Below are 22,328 nucleotides of genomic sequence, written 5' to 3' on the forward strand. Positions count from 1 at the left end.
AACTTCTTGGAGAACTTAGCTATATTAACGTAGTTATAGACTTCTTTTTGTATTACAAAGCTGTTTTTTTTTATTGTAAACTAAACTGTTTGTAAATTATTGGACTGGTTAATATATATTATTCGATCTTTTGTATTGGTTCAAAAGTTGGGTTAATTAATTTCTGAAATTTTCTTTTAAAAAAAATTACATTAGTTGGTGTTTCTTCAAGGAAGAAACGCCACCTCTGTAGTCAAATAGGTGGCGTTTCTACCTATAGAAACGCCACCTATTTGAATTTAATTTTTTTAATTATGACAATTTTTTTAAATATCTGGAGTTATTAGCCATAACAAAAATTTACAATTGTGTTATGAATTAAAAAAAATATAACAATAGGTGACGTCTTTTTTAAAGAAAAAAAGCCACCTCTATTAATCCAAGGTATGAGAGAGGTGGCATTTGTTCTAGGAAAAAATGCCACCTCTGTTAAGCTGAGTTTGAGAGAGGTGGTGTTTTTTTCTCGAACAAACGCCACCTCTGGTTAATCTGAGGTATGAGAGAGGTGTTGTTTGTTCTAGAAAAAAATGCCACCTCTCTAATTTAAAAAAAAATAATTTGATAGAGGTGGCGTTTGGAAAACTGAACACCCTCACTCTCAGTCAGTCTCCTGGCATTTTATTAATAATCAAAACGCCACGATGATACCTATTATAGCTTTAAAATTTATAGCATTCATTAAACGCCAACAAGATTTAAAATTTCAAACGCCACCACAAACCTATTTTTTTCTATGTAGTGTATGGTTTGACACATTTTTTATAGGCCTCAATTACAATCATTTTAAATAGAAAAGCCACCATTTTTAGCTCAGATTTGGATGTGAATTTTTAAAAAATAAACTTTTCATCCCCGCCTTTTTTACTAATGATGTTACGCTTTACTAGGCTTAAAGCCAAGAAAAAAGAAACCGACGTGTAATAATTAAGTGTAAATTATATTAAATTAAAGGTATTTTTGAAAGTTTACTATTCAAATCTCATTTATAAAGCACCTTCAACATGTTTCATCATAAAAACAAGAAAATCTTAACACTCATTAACTCTATCTAGAAATTTAATAATTTCTCAACTTATTCCTATTAAATGTACATATTTTAACAATGCATTTTCTCTCTTCAACATTCAATGGAGGCTAAATGACAATATTTGCAATAAAAATTCAATGAGGTGACTTCTAAATAAGACAAAAAAAATACTTTTCTCTATGCGTATAAATAGGATTAGAGAGAGTATATTTTTGTTTGGAAAAAATAATGTTGTTTAAGTGTATTTAATGAGGCTTATTAATATGTGCACTTTTATTCAAAAATGTTCTATAATTTGGAATGGAGGAAATAATATACATGTGAATAGGCTAGCCTATAAAGCTTGTAATCTAAACCTTGCAAGAATAAACTTGGCCAATTAGGAGGCCTAAACTAACTTAAGATATCTAGTAAATAATCCTGACCAGAACTCCTAATAAGAGCTTGGCCTACTTCCCTCCTACACCCAAGGCAAATGATAGAGGAAGAATGGCAGATGGTAGAAGAAAAGCATGGAAATGCAAATGACAACTTGGGATGATCACAAGCTTTAGAGATCAATTGAAAGAGGAAGGAGGTGTGTCTGACTAGGGATTTTAAAATTAGATGACATGGCAAAACTTTATTCCACACAAGATAAGTGCATTTTTTTTAATTATGTGGCAATTTCTATTAATGAGATGACATAAAACTAATTGCAAGGTCTTTTTAGTCTAAACAAAAGGTTGAAGGGGATTAATATTTAACTTCAGAAATCAAAGTATCAAGGAGTTCATGTATAACTTACATAAAATTTAGGGGATTTGTATAGATTTTAGCCTAGCTTTGGGCTTAATAAGTTTGATCATTATAGTTTAAAATTACAAGAGTGAAATTCAATCCAAAGACCACAGTCCTTCCTGCAATTAAAAAAATTTCTTGGACTTAAATAATCCATATGTCATGAACATCGAAATTGGGTTGGGATTTTTTTTTTTAATACTTGGTTCGGAGATAGCTCCAATGACTCGAAAAATATTTAATTTCCAGATTTTCCATTTAGTCCATGTTTACCAATTTTTATTAATGACATTAGAATGGTATCGAAATTTCTCAATACTCTGTCGCGAGATAATTCAAAGTGACTTGAAAAGTACTAATTTTCTTACTTGTGATTTAATCTAAGAGGACCAAAATTTTCATATTTTTCATATCACTATTACCAAGAACATTAAAAGTAACCCGAAAATTTCTAAATACTTGATTAAGATAAAGCTTTAACTGACTTAAAAATAGTTTAAATTATAAACTTGTGATTTAACATGAGTATTTTTTTTTTCTTCATGTCACTACTAACAGATGTGCTGATTTGCTTACCCGTCAACCATCTTCGGACAACTTAGACATCACAATTCTTGATAATCCACTGCCTAATTGTAGAAACCTAATGATTTTTAACATGACTTGACTTTTATTTCTTTCGCACGGCTTTACCATGGCCTTATATCCAAAAATAAAACAAATTTGAAAAAAGTTGTCTCATATTAATCAAAGGAGTATTTGAGTTAAAAGCTAATTTCTTTTTGGTTAATGGGTAAAGGTGTAAATTTGGCCTTGAACTATTTTTCAAGAAGTGTTTAATAGCCAATATTATGACTCGATGCAAAATAAATTATGAACTACTTAAAATGGAGCACCCAGCATCCAAATGAGTAACGTCTATCTATTTTTAATGGTAGGGCCTGCATTGATGATGTCATCATCTTCATCTCCCTTTGTCTCTCTTGACCTCCTCTCTCTCTCTCTCATTCATATAGCTTTTGTAGAACTATACAGATGAGAATTGAGGAAAATAATCACCTTCAACACATACAAGTTCGCTTAGAATAACAATCAATCTTGCCTCTTACTATCTATATCTGATTTGCAAACTAGTTTTGTTAGAGAAGATCAATGAGCCATGAATAGTCAAGCATGGCGACTAGAGGAGACAAAATAAAACTAACCATTAGATAAGCTCTAAATGATATGGTCCATATAGTAGGCGACAAGCTAGTGGAGAAGAGCGATATGACGGTGATACAAGAAACGAAGATGAGGGCGACTAGAAGGAATGAGATAACACCAGGTGGAATGACAGCTCTAGCATAGAAAGCGATAGCTTCTAATAAGGGATGCATAAGGGCTGAGGAAAAGATCAAGATGAGTGATATCGTGTATAGTTTGATGGTGAGATTGTTGGTAGACAAGGAGGCAACATGGCAAGACACTCGTGGAAGTGGTGGTGAGTGCAAAGCTAAGGAATAGCACTAATATGTCAAGCACGACTTCAGTGGTTGTCGTCGCTTGGCTCTACCCCCCCTCTCTCTTCCCTCTCTCTTATTCATTAAATCACCTCCTTCATCTCCCTTTAGCACTAATGGTTTGATACCACTTAATGATATTCTGAATGGGATGCTTAGCCTGCACATGCTTCATGAAGTTCTAGCATTGTTATAGTTGCTAGGTCATGTAATCCATGAAGAGGAAATGAAGACAATGATGATCATGATGGGTGCTAACAATGCTATTTCCAATTTGTGAAAGCCATAGAGGATGAATGTGAGAGAGAGAGAGAGAGAGAGAGAGAGAGAGAGAGAGAGAGAGAAGGTAGGGGAGAGACAAACCCACAAAGGGAGATGAGATGATGGCATCATCAATGCAAGCCCCACCATTAAAATTAGACAAAAGTTAGTCATACAGACCAAAAAAGTGCTAGGTGCTTCATTTTGAATAATTTACAATTTGTTTTGCTCCAATTCATAATATAAGCTACTAATCGTTCCTCAAAAATAATTCAAGACTAAATTTACACCTTTATCCTTTGTTAATTGTACGAAAGAACTATGATATTTAAATTTAATTTCGCTATTTCATGATTTTGAGTTGTAATCTTCAGCCTGCCTTACCAACTGCTTGATCATGATTCTTCCCTCTCCCTGTGTTTCAACCCACATGGCCGGACAGATAACCATATACATAGACAAACATATATCGCACGTTTAATCAACAAATGAATATGAATTACTGCATCTAAGAATACTCTAATTATTCACCTTTAATGACATTCTACAAAAGAGGGTCGATGTTCAAAACGCCAAAAACAATTAAATACAACCTCCCTCGCATTCCTTTTAAGACATTTTCGACAAATTAGGGCTATAGTACATTGGCCAACGCGGGATGGCACTTCTCATAATACAAGGACCTGACCAAATTAAAGAATCACTAGATCGGCAACACATGGCTGAGACACCGACATAATTACCCGCTAGAGCTGGTTAGTAATTCCAGAAGAGGGTGGCAGTACTAAAATGATCCTCTTCAGGACAATCATGTTGTGGAGAGGCCAAGCTACAATAAGAAGGGCACTGACAGAAGGAAGATAAGCGAATCCAGAACGCTCTTGTCATATCTGATCCCTTCCAATCACATAAACCACCCTCGGCTGCTGTTAGGAGCACCTTTGCCAGCAGCATCATTTCCTTTGAAACATCCAAATTTGCATGGGCAAACAGCTTATCCTGCATTGCTGGCAACTTCGGCAGCTCTCTGTCTCATCATTTCCATCACGGCTGCTCTTCGTCGAGAGTCCGATTGTTGCTGTAACCTCCTTAAATGTTCTTTCAGATCTCTGAAGTAACCCAAAAATGAAAGAATGTCACACAAGACAAGTCACGAGAATAACTCAGAAATGGCAATCAATGCTTGACCCACAAACCTGCAACGTGGTACGTGGCACTCAGATTCTTTGCAAGCACGAGCATGGAGTTGCAGCAGATACCACATTTTCTTGCAAAGAACACAGCCTCCGGAGGCACGTGTTTTACATTGCATCCCATGGCGGAAGAGCCCCTTCACTTTGCGACAATTGGGATACTGGCAATGTGCAGAACGACATTGGGATGCATGCACGAGAAGATCAAGCATTTTCCGCAACTGTAATTACAGATCCCAACTACTATTAGGCACTTGAAGAAAGGTGCAAGTGCAAGATTATCGCAGAACATGGTATACATAAATGGGACGGCAAGCAAGGGGAAGCGAAATTTTGAAGGCATGATCAAAGAATTTCACGAAATGCACATAGAAAGCAGAAGCAAGAGGCATATTAATTCAAGGTTACATCTATGTTTGGATGGATGGAACATGCACACACACACACACACACACACACAGTCTTATTTTTCAATCAATCCAACGTAATAACAACACAAAAACGTAACAACATGCACCTGAAAAATCTGCGAGTAGTTTCTTATGAAATCAGTAATATACTAAGGTGAACGTGTCACTGATAGTCATTGGAACTTTTGAAAATCAAGATCTCAATTTCAAAACTGCCACTACTTAATTTCACGTTTTACCACATACAAATTGACAAAACTTTACTCGACATGTGAAATAACATGGTGAGATGTAGGCAATAAGCACACCTTAAATCAGACAATCAACAAGAACAAAATCTGAAATATAATGGATACCTGCAACACTCGAAGCTGCCTTGCTTCTTTGTTCTGAGCATCACGATCAGCCACAGACGGATGATTTGTCAACTTATGAGGATGATCAACACCTCCATCCTTTTGATAACACGCATTGCACACATCATAATCAGGGCAAACTTCACATCGCCAACCTTGACCAGTTTCAATGTCAAGATGGCATATATTACAAGTTGTCACAAAAGCAGGAGCAGTTGGATTATGAAGATGATAGAGGACCATCATTGATGAATGCTTGGCCCGTCTCAAAGTATCATATTGATAGTGGTTTCCCCTGACACAGACTAAGAAATGCCTGTCTAGTGTCAAAGAATTCACTTTCAAGAATCTCATCTTTGTCCTTTGTATCAGCTGGTACATCAGAAATTTCAATCTGCAAATAATAACAATAATTTAATATCAACATTGACATTAACAGAAGAAAAAGAAAAACAGTTCATAAAAGAAAATGGAAAACTCAAATTCATTTTCCTATACAGTAACTATACCACAAATTATTAGCTCAGTTTTACAACTCTAATTCATTAAATACCTTAAATTCAGCAAACTGCCATTAAGCAGACACGAGGGCAGCAGACAACCAAGAGATCTCACATGGTACCATAGTATCACAAATCTGAATTCGTAAAGAACAAATCATTTTACACACCAACCATGCATGGGATGGCATACTTACTCCGTAAAGAGCATGTTTCTCCCTATGATTAATAGGATGCCTTTCTCTTTCTTCACGCTTTAGTTCAACTTCATAACACCTAGAAAACCACATAATAAAAATCCGATCAATAAATATGGTGAATGGACGTGCCCAATGATCACCAAGAACTCAGCAGATTATTAGAGCATAAAGAAATAGCCTCTTGACAATGCAAAAATTAAATGACCGCAGTTTCCGTTCTATCATGCCCATGATCTATATTAGAAAAAAGAGCTATATAACAATTGAAAATGAAATATGTCATCAGTGTAAATCCAGCTGTGAGCTGTACAAACATAACACTGGACCTCAGAAAGTGTGTCCAGTACCATCAATAGAATTAATAAATGCTGATTGTCGAAGGCCAAAAACTCACTAAAGCAAATTGTTGATTTGTAGTTTTAGGATACAGTCCCTTCATTAATTATATACAAGAGGACTACGGTGATATCAGTGTTTCTTTGCCTTGGATGGCTCCCTGCTCATGTTATTTAGATGTCATTAGGTTTTCTTCTAATGTCCAGGTTTCCCTTATGTGGTTAATAGTAGTCTCAGTTTCTATGAGATCAGGACTCTTCATAGTTATTGTTACATAAGTTATAGGAGATCTATTAAAATGGTTGTAATACTTTCTTTTTTGATGGCAATAATCAACCAGATTTATCAACAATGGCAGCATACTCGTCTTGGTGTGCAATGCCTGGATTCCTTTTGTACTTCCGATCATCTACCATGTTTTCTTTAATTCTGGCAGCCACCCCAATCAGATTACTTTGACAGACATTAAAAAAAAAAAAAAGGAAAGGAAAAAAAAAAAGAACTCAATGAGTCTAGCTTACTCTTCATTCAATTTCGCAGACATTATCTACCATTGATTTACCCTAGGAACCCAAATTTTCATCTTAATAAAACCAAACTCCCATGGGTCCTACCTCAAATAAGATGATACAATTCTGACAGTGTGCTAAAGTGCTAACATACTTTAAACCATGTTAGTTTGACACAGTACATGAAAAAAATATATATGCAATAAGGCTTAACTATCCTTACTTATCACATATCTGAAAATTCTTGCACTGGTTGCAAACCCAACGGTTGCCTGATACCATTAAAATACAACAATGACTGCATGCATGCTGCAAATGAACCATGATAAAATCTTCCTTCATGGGGCTAATGGTTTCGCCAAGCTGGAGAAACATCAAAAGATTTGTAAGAAAAAATTATCTTCACGCTAAGAAAACCAACTGATAAAATTTTAAATGCAGATCAACAATGAGAAACTATAAATCATTTAACCATCTGCTGGAAACATAATTTGAATGCCATTTCTTTCACCCATAAGGACAATCTGTGATAAAGAACTAAAGCAGGGAATTACTTTATGCATTAGGAGTAGATCTTTTGAAGCATTTCCAGAGAGATCTGACTGACCAGATGCCTTTAAAGCCCTTTTTGTTATGGTTTTTTTGGTTGTTCCTTTCTTATTCAGTTTTCTGCCATCTTCTTCTTGGTTAAGCTGATAAATCAAATCCTCAGCAGCCCCGGGCCAATAGTCACCATCAAAATAAGGAAGCCTTGCAGCAGTAACCTTAGCTCTACATTCACCAGTAGATACAAAGAAATGGTCGTACAAGTTGGTAAGATCGACCACAATATTCTCCTTGGAAGCTTTTCTTAACATTGACAAGTACCTGAGGAAACAAGTCCACAAGAATTGAAGTTGAAGATGAGGGGGAAAAAAACACTTTATACAAGTCACATAATTTAGACAATTTCTCTCTTTTTTAAAGCTGAAGCTCACCATTCTCGGAGCTTATCCGATTTTGGAGTTTTCTGAATTTCCGGATGACAATATAAAATATAATCTTCACCCTTCAATGGAGGACAGGCCCAAATATAGCAGCTAGTAAAACCACGTTTCTTACAATATTCGAGGTATCCAATCTGCAAACCAAATTATAATGGAAATCACTCATAATAAAAAACTGAACAATCAGGAAGTTATCTTGACTTAAAAATTGAATATATTCATAATTAGAAAAAAAAAAAAAAAGGCCACCATGCCTTTTAAAGTCACATAAGAGCAGCAACCATACCAAGATTTCATGATAAACAAACGTCCGAAGAGCCTCTCCAGTCACTGCTTTAACTTCAGGCCTAAAATACTTCACAGAATCAAGGTATGAAAGATATACCCGACGCTGATTAGGGAACTGGCATTCAGATCCAAATTCTTGAACATACATGCCAAAAAGGCATACTTCCACACCTTCAATCTTTTGAAACAACAAAACTACCTGGAGCAGAAATGGAAGTGCATCAATAACCACAACCAATACTAATGATTCATTAACCACCAGATGAATCAAAGCAGCCTTCTCACTACCTTAGATTTATATGGGAATTCTGTTGGATAATTTTCTTCCCGGAAAATTTCCAAAAATCGTTGTTTCACTTCTAACTTCTTGTCCACAGATGACACCACTCTTACAACAAGTTCTTCAGCCCCAGGCACCTGGTACAGCAATTGAAACAGGTTTATACAACACCAGCACAAACATGTAACATTCCATATATTTAAGACTTGTTTGCAAATAATGACAATACAAATATGTAAAATCGAAACTTCAGGTCAACAAAGTTTTTAAAATAATACTCAAGTCCAGAAAATTCACTATATTATTTATTGTATGAGTTTTTCAGAAAGAGCAATTAGATTGTCAAACATTATATGGTACTCCCTCTAGTCTCATTTATAAGTCATTTCCAGTATCTTTCACCAAAACAAAAGAAAATTTTAAACTCATCAACTCTGTATAAAAAAGTTTCTTACTTTGCCAATACCAAATACACCCTTAGAAAGGTTTTCTAGTTTCTTACATCAACATTAAATAGGGTAAAAGGGAAAATTGTAATAAATAATCAATGTAGTACCTTATAAAAAGGACCACATAGCCCCTCCTCCAAGTTCTTTATAAATAGGATTGAAGGGAGTATTTCAAGAAATTTAAAGAATAATCTAAAATATTAAAGCAAGTATGAAAGAATTGATGAATCACCTCATCGCGACTTTTTCCTTGAAGCCTTGCCCTCTCTTGTCTCTCTTGTTCTAGTCTCCTAGACAACCGTTGCTGTATTTGCTCACTGAGAATAGTTTTAGGCAAATCCTTAGCCCCAAGAACAGCACTTTGGGGTAATGGTTTGCGCTCTCCTCTTTCTACCTCTTGAATATAGCAATTAGGGCAAGTGTACTCAGCTTGTCCCCCATCATTTCTTCGACCATTAAATAGTGCACAAATTTGGTGTTGCCAAGCTTCACATTTATCACATTGAACCCACTGCCACAAGGACATAAAAAAAGGAAAAAATCAACAAAACATGTAAAAGCTTCCAATACAGCAACAAGATGAAGCATTATCCCACTAGATGGGGCTGGCAAAAAGCTGCAAATAAAAGGAAAAAAAATTCCATCATGGTACCCACCCATTCCTCAGTTTCTTCATCATTTTTCTTTTTCTCCAGCCTCGCCTTAGGAATGGCAGTTCCATCGACAAAAATGCTGTCTCCACGTGCCTCGTTATAGCATGGAATACAAAAATAATGCCGTGTATCGCCAGTACCCATGGTATAATACATAGCGTTCCGTTTAATGCGACCACCACAAGTTGAGCAATAAATAGGTGGTGGTTCAAATGTAAGCTTCTCTACAGCACACAACTGACAGGAGTTCTCACTCATTGAATGCTCCATTGCTTGATTCTTTTCAGCCTTCGCTTTGCTCTGTCATGAGATAATAACAGAAGCATCATGGTAAGAAGTGCAAATCAGTTGACAGAGGAATATAAAGGAAAAACCCAGCACTGCTAAACAAGCATGGAGATACAAGAGCATAGCATTATAAAGACAGTATATTTGGATTTTGGACTCAACACATTTATCGAACATTAAGAAGCTGTATATAACAGTTGTGTTACCATTTCCAGCATTTTGTAATAAAAAATTCAAAATATCCACCTCAAACAAAATACCAGGAGAAGGAGCAGAAGGGAACAGTATTCATGAAGCTCCGTGAATTTAGTTTATTAAGCCTACAGAAGCAGCATGGAAATTCCATTGGTGTCTCTCTCTTTTTTCTAATGAAGTTATTTTATCCAAAAAGAAAAAAGTAGATCACAAACATGACTATTTAAGCAACAGTCAACCTATTCAGCAGAATGTGATTATTGTGATCAAGCGTGATGGGTTTTCATTGATAATCTTTTTTACTTCAAAATGTCAGATGTTGCAACACAAAATCAAATCTATTATAGAACATAACAGTATTTTCACTGTTATGTCATGCTAGAGAGTGCAATTTCAACTTATCATTGATTAGTTGCATCACCTTCTTCTGGTGTTCTTAAAGAAAGAGATGTGAAATTCAAGCACAAAAGTTCATTGATGAAACACACTTGTCAACACACAATTACAACAATTCAAAATCAGATTCCAAAATCTAATTAACAGGAAAGATCAACGCAATATTAGTAGAAACAAAGGAATTAAAATAATAACTCCTCGTGTGATCAGAATGTTATTTGCTCATATTATGTGACATTGACATGAAATCAACATAGAGATGAGTGATGGTGATTATTTATCATTAAAACCCTTCCAAATCTACTCATATCAATAATCACATGAATCATAGAACAGCACTCTAACTCAGCAAAACATAGATATACAGACTTTACGATAAAATATATAAGCTGAGATTAGATTCTAATGGAACTGATTTCCACTAAGATGCTTTCAATAATCAAACTAATGGCTGTAAAGTTGTAAAATAAACAAGCGCAAGGTCACAAAAAAGGCTTACCTGGCCAACCCATTGTCTTAGGCCAGTGATGTGCTCCCTGACTTGTTCTGGAGTGAATAGTTCAGTCAACGAGACCCCCTTTATTTTAGGCTTACCAGACTTTGTCCCTCCAAAATTTTCTGATGGCTGGTTAAGGTTTTCTGGGTGATCTTGTCCAGTTTCTTTCTCAGTTTTGATATTTTCTGGCCTAGCTAAAGAGACAGGTTCATCATATGTGACAGGTTCACCACCAGGCCATCTGTCCTCCACATCATTTATTTTCATTTCACAAGGATTTGCAGGTGTTGAATGCACTAGACCTTCAGCCTTAACTTCTGTAAGCTCAGATTTAATTGACATTGACATATCACCATGGATATAGTCTTGGCACGGGGCATCCTTGGAAACATTAGATTCACAGTTTGCCAAAACTGACACAGTAGAGTTTTCATTCTCCAAACTAAAGGACTGGGTACACTGCTCAATTTTCATACGTTTTAAAGATGGCCGCAGGTCATCTGAAGTTTCAATAATGGGTAGAGGTTTTTGGATCAATCTAGGTGATGGAACCACAGAATTATATGGTTTACAAGATCCATTTGCTGCAACTGGCACTCCTGAATCAGAATCTGGCCGAGTCTGGGACTTGACTTGAAAAGAGCGCCTGTAATTTCGAACAAAAACACAAACTGGGCAACATGGATCTTTGCAGTTTCTAAAATGAATTAGCAATAGCCTGGTATGATGACAGCGGGGATATGAGCAATGAGGCAGGTTGCATCCATCAATGTGTCTGCATAACTTCTGAGCACTATAACAATAACGTTCTTGGCATCGTCCTTCTGGGGCAGGACACCGTCGAGCATGAAGTAGAAATAAAAGCCACCTCTGTTGATTCCTATGTGCTTTCTTAATACTAACACTTGAGTCAAGTGGTTCAGTGCCTCTAGAAGAAACAGCTTGACCAATAACATTTCCATCTGATGATAAATTATTGCACTGAGCTTCATCTTGCCTTGATATTCTCTGATGGAAATCCATGTGGAGATGTTGCTCATGCAACATATTCCCTGGTATGTGGTTACCACCTTGCGATTGAGAATTCCATTGATTTAGAAGTGCTGATTTAGATTGTGTCCCAACTGAAAGACAACTAAAATTATTTTCAGACTCTGAAACCATTTGATGCGGGTGCAACATTTGATGTGAGTTTTGAGCTGTTGTTGCAGATAAATCACTCTGACTATTTGGAAAAGAAAGATGTTGGGCATCCCCCAAACAACTATCATTAGAGTTCTTTTGCATCTTGTTTTGCATCTCAGAAATATTAAACTGTTCAGAAACCTGTGAACTGAAGACTTCTTTGTGGTGATCAATTACAGGCTCAGACTTCACTTGGACTTCTAAATTGGAAGAGATATGAGACTGACTGAAGGCATCACTTTTGACCAAATGCTGGGGCTGCTGACTTTGCAGCTTAAATTGAAATTGCTTCTGGGCATACTGCTCTGACTGTTCAAATTGCTGTGGAGCATACTGCTCTGGCTGTTGAAATTGTTGGGAATGTTGCAGATATTGCTGTTGAGGATCCAGAAGGCTATCTTTGGAAGTGAAAGAAGACTGAAAATTCAACTTCTCCAACCGATTCATAGCTTGAGACTTTAGATGAGCATCCTGCTGCATACCATGTAAATTCGAATGACTACTTATGAGAGAGTTGGTTTGGGATATTGCAGGCAATTTTACTGAGTTCAAGTTCTGACTGCTCATCATAGATCCAGAAGATGTTGCAGATGTATAAAAGTTTCCAGATGCATATGAGTCAACATTATTTAATCCATATCCATCACCTGGCAATAGAATTTTCATCTTTTCTGTAAGATGCCGATTATATGGTGAAAAATATATATCTATGCCCCCCTGAATGTCCAAGGGATAAGGCACATGCACACACAGACACACACAAAATCCAACAAACAATAGCCAAAAGAAATTATTCCACAAAAAGGAGGGTGGAGCTAGAGAAAAGGACATAGGTCCAGTGCCAGGGTGGAGTTAGAGAAAAGAGCAAGAAAAATTACCATGCACTGGCGGTTGCTGATTTTGATCAAAGTGCTGCTGTGAGTGTTGAGGGGAATTCACATAGGTTGTGGCATAGGCATCACCAAAGCCAGATTCATTTGTAAGTTGCCTATTGTTTGCAATCAAACCTAACCCGCTACCCATGGCTCCATTTGAGTATGCAATAGATTTTTGCTGTAAACCAGATCTCATTCCACTACCCATTTGGTTGCCAAGGTTCTGCATCACATTATTGTTTTGGCCCCCAAAATTCTGTTTCTGCTGCAGAGGCTGTGACATCGTCGAGGATTCAACACTGGAAAAGACAGCACTATTATCAGAAGATTCTATATTCATGTATGAGTTATTGCTGCCATTAAAACCAGGAGTGGGAATCATCTGGCTTGTGATTCTCTGCACCCCCATTGATGACATGGTTCCCCCAGAACCAATTGAAAAGCTGGTTGATGATGGCTGATAGCCATTAGACAAACCTGCAAGAAGTAGGATTTATGATGAAAAAATATTTTTTAAAAAAATGTGAAGCAAAAGTCTAGGTGAAGAATTTTAACACTCATAATTACCATCAGATCTAGTTAAGGAATTCCCATGCAAGCCACCTGTAGGAAACATGCTTGCACTATTCACAGATGGAGATGCCATACTATTACATCCAGGGGCAACAATCATTGAGGCATCTACACAAGATGTAACTGCCATGTTTGAATTCACATGTGCCATACCAGGTGTTGGTATCATCGTACCTACTGAAGAAGAGCTAGTATGCTGGGTATATTGTTGGTTATTATTCATAGATGACGATTTGGAGAAATTAAGCAGACGGCTCTCTAGTGTACCCAAGTTCAAGTGCTCCTCCTGAAAAGATAGGTCTAAAGATTATCACCCACTAGAACTAACAAGAACTTAACAAAGAAACATGAAGATGCTGAATGAAATAGAATTATTTAGGAGAAGCAGGAAAAGTATGATTATATGGGAGGATCAGATATCCTCTAAATTAGTCAGAGAAACCTTAATATAGTGCATAGGAAAATAAACAAAGGCTAAAACAGAAACCTTAGATGGTGCAGCTTTTAACATGCCTTCCTCCAGGCGTTTAGCAAGATCCTTGAACTTTCTTCTCTGCACTTCCATTACTGGCAGCTGTTGCCGCTGCAATAACATATCATAGCTGGAAGGTAAAGAGCAACACGTTATAGGATGTCCAACAATATATGTATATAGACACACACAGTTAAAAATTGGACCATATACTTTAGAGCATGGATTGACCAACATGAGGAATTGTGGGGCAAAGAGTGGGGTTAGACTATTTCAGGAAAATATTTGACTTCATCAGCATTTTTTAAAACTTTTACTTAATTACTGTAACAGTTTATTTTATAGATTTGGGGACCCATGCAAATCAGTCTATCTCACTGAGGAATGGGGATGCAAAAGATTTGCCTCCCATCTCAGGAAAAGAGGAGGCAAGAAAACCTCAAACAACTTTGAATGAGTACCCTAGTTTATGCAAAGTTTTTGTATTCAAATTTAAAATCATTATCGTTCTCATCTATAAAGTTTTAGTCGATTTCCATATAATTTAATAAATTTGGAAATCCACAAGTCTTCTCATCCATATGGAGGATGCAGTTAGGGGAAAATAAGTTTTAGTGAAAGAATGGGTAACATTGTTCGATTCCCCAAATAATTACGTCCCTTTTCACATATTTTTCTGTTGGATAAATTTCAACAGTCCATTATGAAATCATCTATAGCATTCGCTGGCTTCCATGACTGACTGAAAAAAAAAAAAACAAAAAAATTGTTCAGTTATTCTTTACAACAACAAGCCGACCCAGGTAGTGGGATAAGGCTTGTTGATGCTGTTATTGTATTCTTTACAATGACCCAAAAGGCTTGCATTCACCCCAATTGATAAAACTTCCTCACAAGAGTCAATAGAATCAAGTCACCAGTTGATTGAATACATATAAACAATACACCAAATTTTGAGTTAAGCAAAAGAAAGAAAAATTGCCTTACATCTTCTCTTGAATAAACAAGCGTGCTCTTAGAAATTCAGGGTCCATATTACTGGTTGATCGGGGAACACCGCCTAAAGTTGGCATCTGAGGGATGGCATTTCGATTCGGCTGGGTTAGTCCAGGCAACTGGGACCCTGATTGATTAGGTACCTGGCCTGACATTTGTCCCGGAATTGGCGCCTGTAGTTTCATCTTCCTTATTCTTCACACTTGCTTTATGAACCAAATATTTCATAACTCAAAAGTGATCCAACATTCCACAATCAGCTACGAATTCAGCTGCAGCAAAGCCCTCTTATCAGTGTACAACACCAAATAGCCAGGCATCCTATGTGAACTTCGACAAAAGTAAATATAAGTCATTTGACATTATCCATTGAACATCATTCACAATGGTTTTTGACATTCAATACCTTGCCGCAAGAAACTTCAAATCAACTAGGTTTCATCAGAGTACTTCGCTATTGGAAGAAACATAGTTGATTAGAAGTTACACGATCAAAAAGGGAATGCAAAGACAAGAAACCATTATGAGCTTCACTAGCTATTAAAACAACAAGCGCCAACGAATGTGCGCTAAGAAGATCCCCAAGCTCTTGTGATCCGTAATTGAGTGGTTATTTTACTATCATATAAACTCAATTAACAAAAACTGCAGTAAGTAACCCTAGGTGTATACAAAATCGGACGATAAATTAGCATTTCGGGAACCAGAAATCCTAGCGAAATTGATAAAATCAACGAGCCTAAAACGGCAAACAATCAAGTAGAGGCCGAACAGTAGTTGGAAATTGCGATATGAAATCGAATACGACCTCGAAGTATCAACGACTACGCCGACAACGATCAACGATTCTTTGGCCGTGGAGAAAGAATGAAGATCGGTAACGCGTGGCGATTCTCTGCCCCGGGGAAAAAGAAGCAGGCGTGTGTTGGTGCTGGAACCCAGCCGTCCGAGAGATCCTTCGATATACATCTCGCCACGTGGCAATTTCCACACCAACATGCAAGCTGATCCGCACCGTTCATCTTAAAATGCCCCCAGCAATCTGTTAACATACCCGAGGAATGCATCCCTTTGGTATATCTTATCATGGTAAGATATTTTTTATCATATTACACATTTTAATAAATTGGTTAATTAGCTAATAGTTCATGATCTTTAAAATTATATGCTATTTTTTTTAATATAAATTTTTAATTAAAATTTTTATTAATTACACTCCTTAGTTAATGGTATTTTTGAAAAAATAATTAATTGTATATTAAAATAATCAAAATGTTTTACATTTTTAAATATTTTATCTCATAAAAAATGTCTTTATATTTTTTAGAGTAAAACCTATTTTGTCCAAAAACAATCTTGATATTAGAGCCTATTAGAAGAATTAACCAAAAAAAAAACAGTCAGATGTGGCAATATTTTTTCTATAAAATTGGAGGTCTTATTTTGTTTGTGGAAATAAGTGAATAAAGAAAACACATGAAGGATTAAAAGGGAGGAAAGTGATCTTTAACTAAAGAAAATGATCCCTACTATTAGGAATAATCAATCAATACAAGCTTTGGGCATCCTAAAATGGACATTTCCTAAATCTAATAATTGAGTTTTAGATGTCCAAAAAAGACTCTCAAACACAAGGGCACGTGTTGTAATTGTTTTGCTAAAAGCACAAGGTCCTCTCTAAACATATCGAATTGGTCATCCACACAAGGTTGATCCATCCATAGCAATTCAAATCCTTTGTTTGAAATAAGTTAATGATAATATAGGTTCTATTTAATTTTTAGAAAGAAATAAAATAAAATGAATTAAAAAATAAAAGTAAAATAAGATCATCAAAAGAGATGGTGATAAACCACATTTATAAGGGAGGGACTAATTTAATATATGGGGTTAAGAATCATGATTAATGAAATCTTTGAAAGGTATAATAATTTTCACATTTGTAATATATATAATAAATTTATCATGTTACCATAAGAAAAAATGGTAATTTAGTTCATTTTTATATTAACTTTTTCAATTCATTTCATTTAAATATCCAAACGGGACCATATTGTTTTACAAATAGATATTGTGATGTTGATACGCTAGTGAATTGGCTACTGCAGGGGCAAAATTAGGTGTATATCAAGGGTTGCCTTTAGATATATGTGATATAGGTATATTAAATTTACCTTTGTAACTAAGAATTTAAGATTAAATATATTGTTTTAAAATAAAAAGTAGACAAGCAAAAACTTGCCTTGTTCTTCTTTTTATTATATGGAAGAAAAGTTAAACAACTATGCATGTGTTTGATTTTTAATTTTTTAAAAGTTTATTTGTTAAAAGTTTATTTAACAAAAGTGAATTTAGTAAAAGTCAGTTGTTATAACAAAATTTATATTTAAATATATGTTTTTCAAAAGCAAGTTTAGTAAATTAAAGTTATTTGAATTATATATAGTGAAATGTGTTTTTAATATATAATTATGAAAAAAGATATTGATTTATGAGGGTTTGTAATTTTTGTTATCCAAATTGTCACACCCCAAAATAGAGAATGACCGACAAGATGTGAACCGCCACCCACACATCCCTTAAGCCTTGAATTGGGTAATTTTTCATGACTAAGACATAATTATATTTTAGTCTGAATTAGAACATGCATAAACATTTTTGGTATTAATACAAGCTTCAATATTTTTGTAAAAATTTGGTAGAACTTCCTCTATAAATAGGATTATCCCAAAAATTTTATAATACCATGTTTTAAACAAAAACATCAAGTCAATTAGGAGCTGAGCTCCTTTCAACCAGCAGACAAAACATATAACAGCATAAACAAACTAAGTCACAGATTATGTGGAGCATCTATAATAAACTTACAAAATAAAATTACATAATTTAAAGCTTTACGTCAAAAGAAAGCAAAATTCTTAGCTCCTCCACTTCTAGTCAATAAGAGACTTCTCAATGTTCAGCAAGTGGTCTAATGTTAGCGACACTATCTAAGATTAAAAATTATTTCTAATAAATAACGCCCCAATAATAAAGTCAAAAAGAGATATGAATATTTTCATATAATTATAAACAAATTAAAAGGAGCCACTAAATTAGAGAATTTAAATATCCTGATAGCTTTACAAATGCTAAACCATTAAATTGTTAAATAAATAAACAATCTACCGCCTTGACTTTAAGAAATCAAGTAAATTAATTAAATAGGAATATAAACATCTACTAATTAAAGACAACATAGTTTATTTTTCACAAATCTAATAAAATTAATTTGTTTATGAGGACTTTACAAAACAGATAATAAATGTAGATACACAGTTCACGAGGATAACTAACCATACATGGTCGAAACTACAAAATAGACATGGATACGAGACCCATGAATAACATACGTGAGAACTAGGGCTGTGCAAAAGTCTCCCAGTCCTGTCTGGTCCAGTCCAACCCGAGATGGTCTCAGTCTTGTTCGGTCTGTATAGTCACGTCCTTCAGGACCAAAAGAACTAAAAAGACCAGACTATTTTTTCGGGTTGGTTGGACTGGACAAGAGATCAGGCATCCGGACCACTTGGTCCAGTCCAGTCCTATTAATTTTTTTTATTATAATTATAATTAATTTATTTTTGACAAATGTTTAAAGTGTAATTGATGCTAAGGGATGATTGCATAAAGATTTATTAAGTTTGTTTCTAAATTTATTGTAATATAGTGTTGTTGAATTTTTTGAGTACTTGTTTTATTAAAGTTTATAAAATTTAAATAATTTAGACTATAACAAAAATATTTTTTTTTCTTATTGTTAGAAATTATTATGGATTTATTATTATTATAAGTATTTTTACTATCTTAATTGAGTTATTATGTTGGAATGGATTATTGCCTCTCATAGAATAAAAAGAGGGGAAAAAAAGCTAAGTGAGTACTGGACTGACAGGACCAGTTCCCAGTCCTATGACCAAGTCCGGTCCTGTTAATCTTCGGGTTATTACTGGACAAGACTGGACTACGGGTGCCTAACCCAGTCTTTTTCATGAAAGAGGACCGGACTTCGGGTTAGGGTGAGTCCAGTGCCGTCCAGTCTTTTGTGCAGCCCTAGTGAGAACAGAGCTCATGAAAATCAAACTAGCTAGTCATCATCCATAGCACGCTGCAGGCTAATGGAACTGCCATTAACAATAGTGTTCTTTTTAGAGTCCTCTTAGAAAATATATTTCAAACATGCGAGAAAAATAATTATTTATGAAATAAAATTTTTATTTTTAAAGCCAAACTTGCATGAATTATTTCAAATATTGAAACTTGCTAAAATAATACTTCATAACAAATAAACAAGCTTGCATTAATCGAGTAACTAAGAAATTCTAGAGTTCAATAAACAAAGATGTATTCATCAATCTTGAAAGTATATTTCTTAACAAAAAATACATGCACATACCATAATTTAATTATCTTCATCATTATTCTATAATTTTCAAAACTAAAGTAATTTAATTAACAAAGTACTCATCACAGTTCTCAAAAAAATGATTTATATAAAATGCAATATTTTCAACAATAGACTACTTTTATTATTAACTAACTATTCAAATCTAGTAAAGTTAATTTCACATAATACAGTAATTTTAATCAACAAAATATCCAATACTTTAGTAAAGAAAATTTTGATTGAAAATTCAATTGGCTCTATCAAATAAAGGACTATGAGAATTTGTCAAAGTATTTTTATCAATCTAAAAAGTATAAGCCATGACTCCAAGAAATAAAATAATTTAATTATCAAAAATAACTAATGCAATAGAAATATATAAATCTCCGTAAATTGTTAAAAAAATATTTTTGACAAAGAAAATTTTCTAATATATAAATTGATTGGGACATTATTCACTTACCTGAAATGTTCAAAATTCAAAGTTTCCCTCTTATCATTTCAATTGAGTTTTTCTTCCTCCAAACACCCTATAGAATTATATTAAAAGTTTAATAAACTTTTAGTAAATTTAATAATTTACTTCCAACATTTCACTAACAAAATTTGGCTATAATAACTTAAAATTTTTAAAATTAAGACTTTACATGAAAATTCCTCACAAGCTGTTGGTCACCGCAAGTGTACGGATCGTAGCAAGTAATATAATGAAAGTAAAGTATCGTTCCCTCGAGGATTTGTTCAAAAACAATAATCAAGCAAAAGACTAAGTAAATTTGATCAAGTTGAGCTACACAAAGTTAGGTGAAATGGTTCTGCAAATGAAACTAACACGAGAAAATTAAGAAAGTGAGTGATTCACAAACTTCCAACACAAATTGAGACCTAGGATTAATTGTCTCCCTTGCATTTCATAACACCAAAATTACCTCCTCTCATAAATGCTTTTAATGAAATAAGTGCTAACCTAGGGTTTTAAAAATACTTGGACAAGCTCTCTCAAGTCATGAACAAATGTTTAGTTAAATTAATTGCCCAATCTCTTGTTACAATTAATAAAATTTAATTTTAAACACCAACCCTAATGTGGCTATGCAAGGCTAGCAAGTATATCTCTATCTTACTAGCAAAACCATCCATTCAACATGCAAATATCAAGTTCTTACACAATTTTCCCAAGTTCTACACTCAACCTAGCCCTCTCAAGCATCAATTAAGTGAACCCAACATCTAAATGGTGGCCAATCAAGTAGAAGCATTAAGGAAAAGTAAAATAAACATATATATATCATTAATCACAAAAAGAGAGGAGAAATATGGTGTTAATCCATACAAGGGTTCCAAATAATCCTAGAACAAAGGGTTTAGCTACTCATAATCATCCACAAGCTATAAATATACAAAATAAGTGGACCCATTTCAGATTACAAGAGAGGAAAGGGAAGAGGAATAGAAAAACCAAGAAAATGAGCTCCAAATGTCTTCAAAGCTTCAATCTCTTGATCCCAACTCTTCCAATGCCTAAACCCTAGCATAACCAAGCTCCAAAAGTGTCAAAAAGTCTGAAGAATGCGTTCTGAGTCGAGCTCTCAGCTTATATGTATCCTAGCCAACTAATTTCTGATAAATGAAACGCAGCGTTTTTCTGACAGTGGTGAAAGTCACGAACGAAAGTCACGACTTTGAGATGACTTTGGCAGTTTTGCACTGTTTTTACAGCTAACAAAAATCATTCATTTTGCTCTTGATTTCTTCATCCAAAAGCCTTCCAAAAATATCCACAAAGCTCCAGAAATGTTTCTAATCAAAATAACATGAAATTAGGCGAAAAATATCAAATTAAAGCCAAAACACAAGCCCAAAACAAAATGCACATTTTCCTAATTTGGGCAATAAAAACATATACAATTGAACCAAAATGAATTAGAATCTAAGGAAAATGTGATGAAATAACATGAACTTCTAGAGGTTAACACACCCCCAAACTTAGATTTTTACTCGTCCTCGAGTAAAACAAGTAATAAAAACAACTAGATTGACTAATTATTCATCTACTAAGCATGCATGAAAATATCCTCATTAGTTGCTCCAAATATATGTTAAAGAGGATAGCAGTGAAATATAAAGGAATGCCCAATTCACAAATTAAGATCATGCTTTCCAACAATTTAGAAATGTGTGTGTGTGAGACCAGAGAACGATTTTCCTGCAAATATCAAGTCAAAATGTAACAACTTAATATGTATAGAACAAGCTCAATATCAAGACTTCATATGCCTAAACTCTTCTTCTCTCTCTACTAAAAGATCACTTCACATAATTCAAAATCAATGGGACTTTGTAAGCTTGTAGCGTGGCCAAAGGTTTTGAGCTTATTGAAATGAAAGGATAAATGGAATTCAAAGAACTTGAGATAAATGACAATGAGAAGCAACCATTCCATTCTTGCTAGCCAAATACTTTCTCCCAAACTTATCCCAAATACCATTCCTTGTACTCCAAATTTATTGATATTGAAACTCTCTTTTTTTTTTTCAGCATTTTTTTTTATTTCTATATATATATATATATTTTTTTTTGAGGAGCACAATTAGTAGAATTCAAACTTCATTTCCATTCCTCATACCCAAATTTACAATAACAACACCTCCTTGAAC

General features: G+C 34.6%; 1 protein-coding gene across 1 annotated transcript; it reads right to left on the minus strand.

The window, feature by feature from the left end:
• Positions 1-4,182: 4,182 nt before the first annotated feature.
• LOC129288166 (histone acetyltransferase HAC1-like) lies at positions 4,183-16,166 on the minus strand. Its single transcript, XM_054924590.1, is given in 18 exon segments — positions 4,183-4,718; positions 4,806-5,023; positions 5,569-5,862; positions 5,864-5,962; positions 6,266-6,344; positions 7,337-7,476; positions 7,668-7,980; positions 8,091-8,233; positions 8,386-8,586; positions 8,676-8,804; positions 9,349-9,627; positions 9,773-10,069; positions 11,148-12,976; positions 13,208-13,681; positions 13,772-14,063; positions 14,265-14,379; positions 15,237-15,517; positions 16,054-16,166. Coding segments are annotated over 17 exon segments (5,211 nt in total). The 5' UTR covers positions 15,431-15,517; positions 16,054-16,166; the 3' UTR covers positions 4,183-4,603.
• Positions 16,167-22,328: the final 6,162 nt, after the last annotated feature.

This window comes from Prosopis cineraria, unplaced genomic scaffold (assembly GCF_029017545.1).
Source record: "Prosopis cineraria cultivar Desert tree isolate PC_DT_omini unplaced genomic scaffold, ASM2901754v1 PC12, whole genome shotgun sequence".
NCBI classification, from domain to species: Eukaryota; Viridiplantae; Streptophyta; class Magnoliopsida; order Fabales; family Fabaceae; genus Prosopis; species Prosopis cineraria.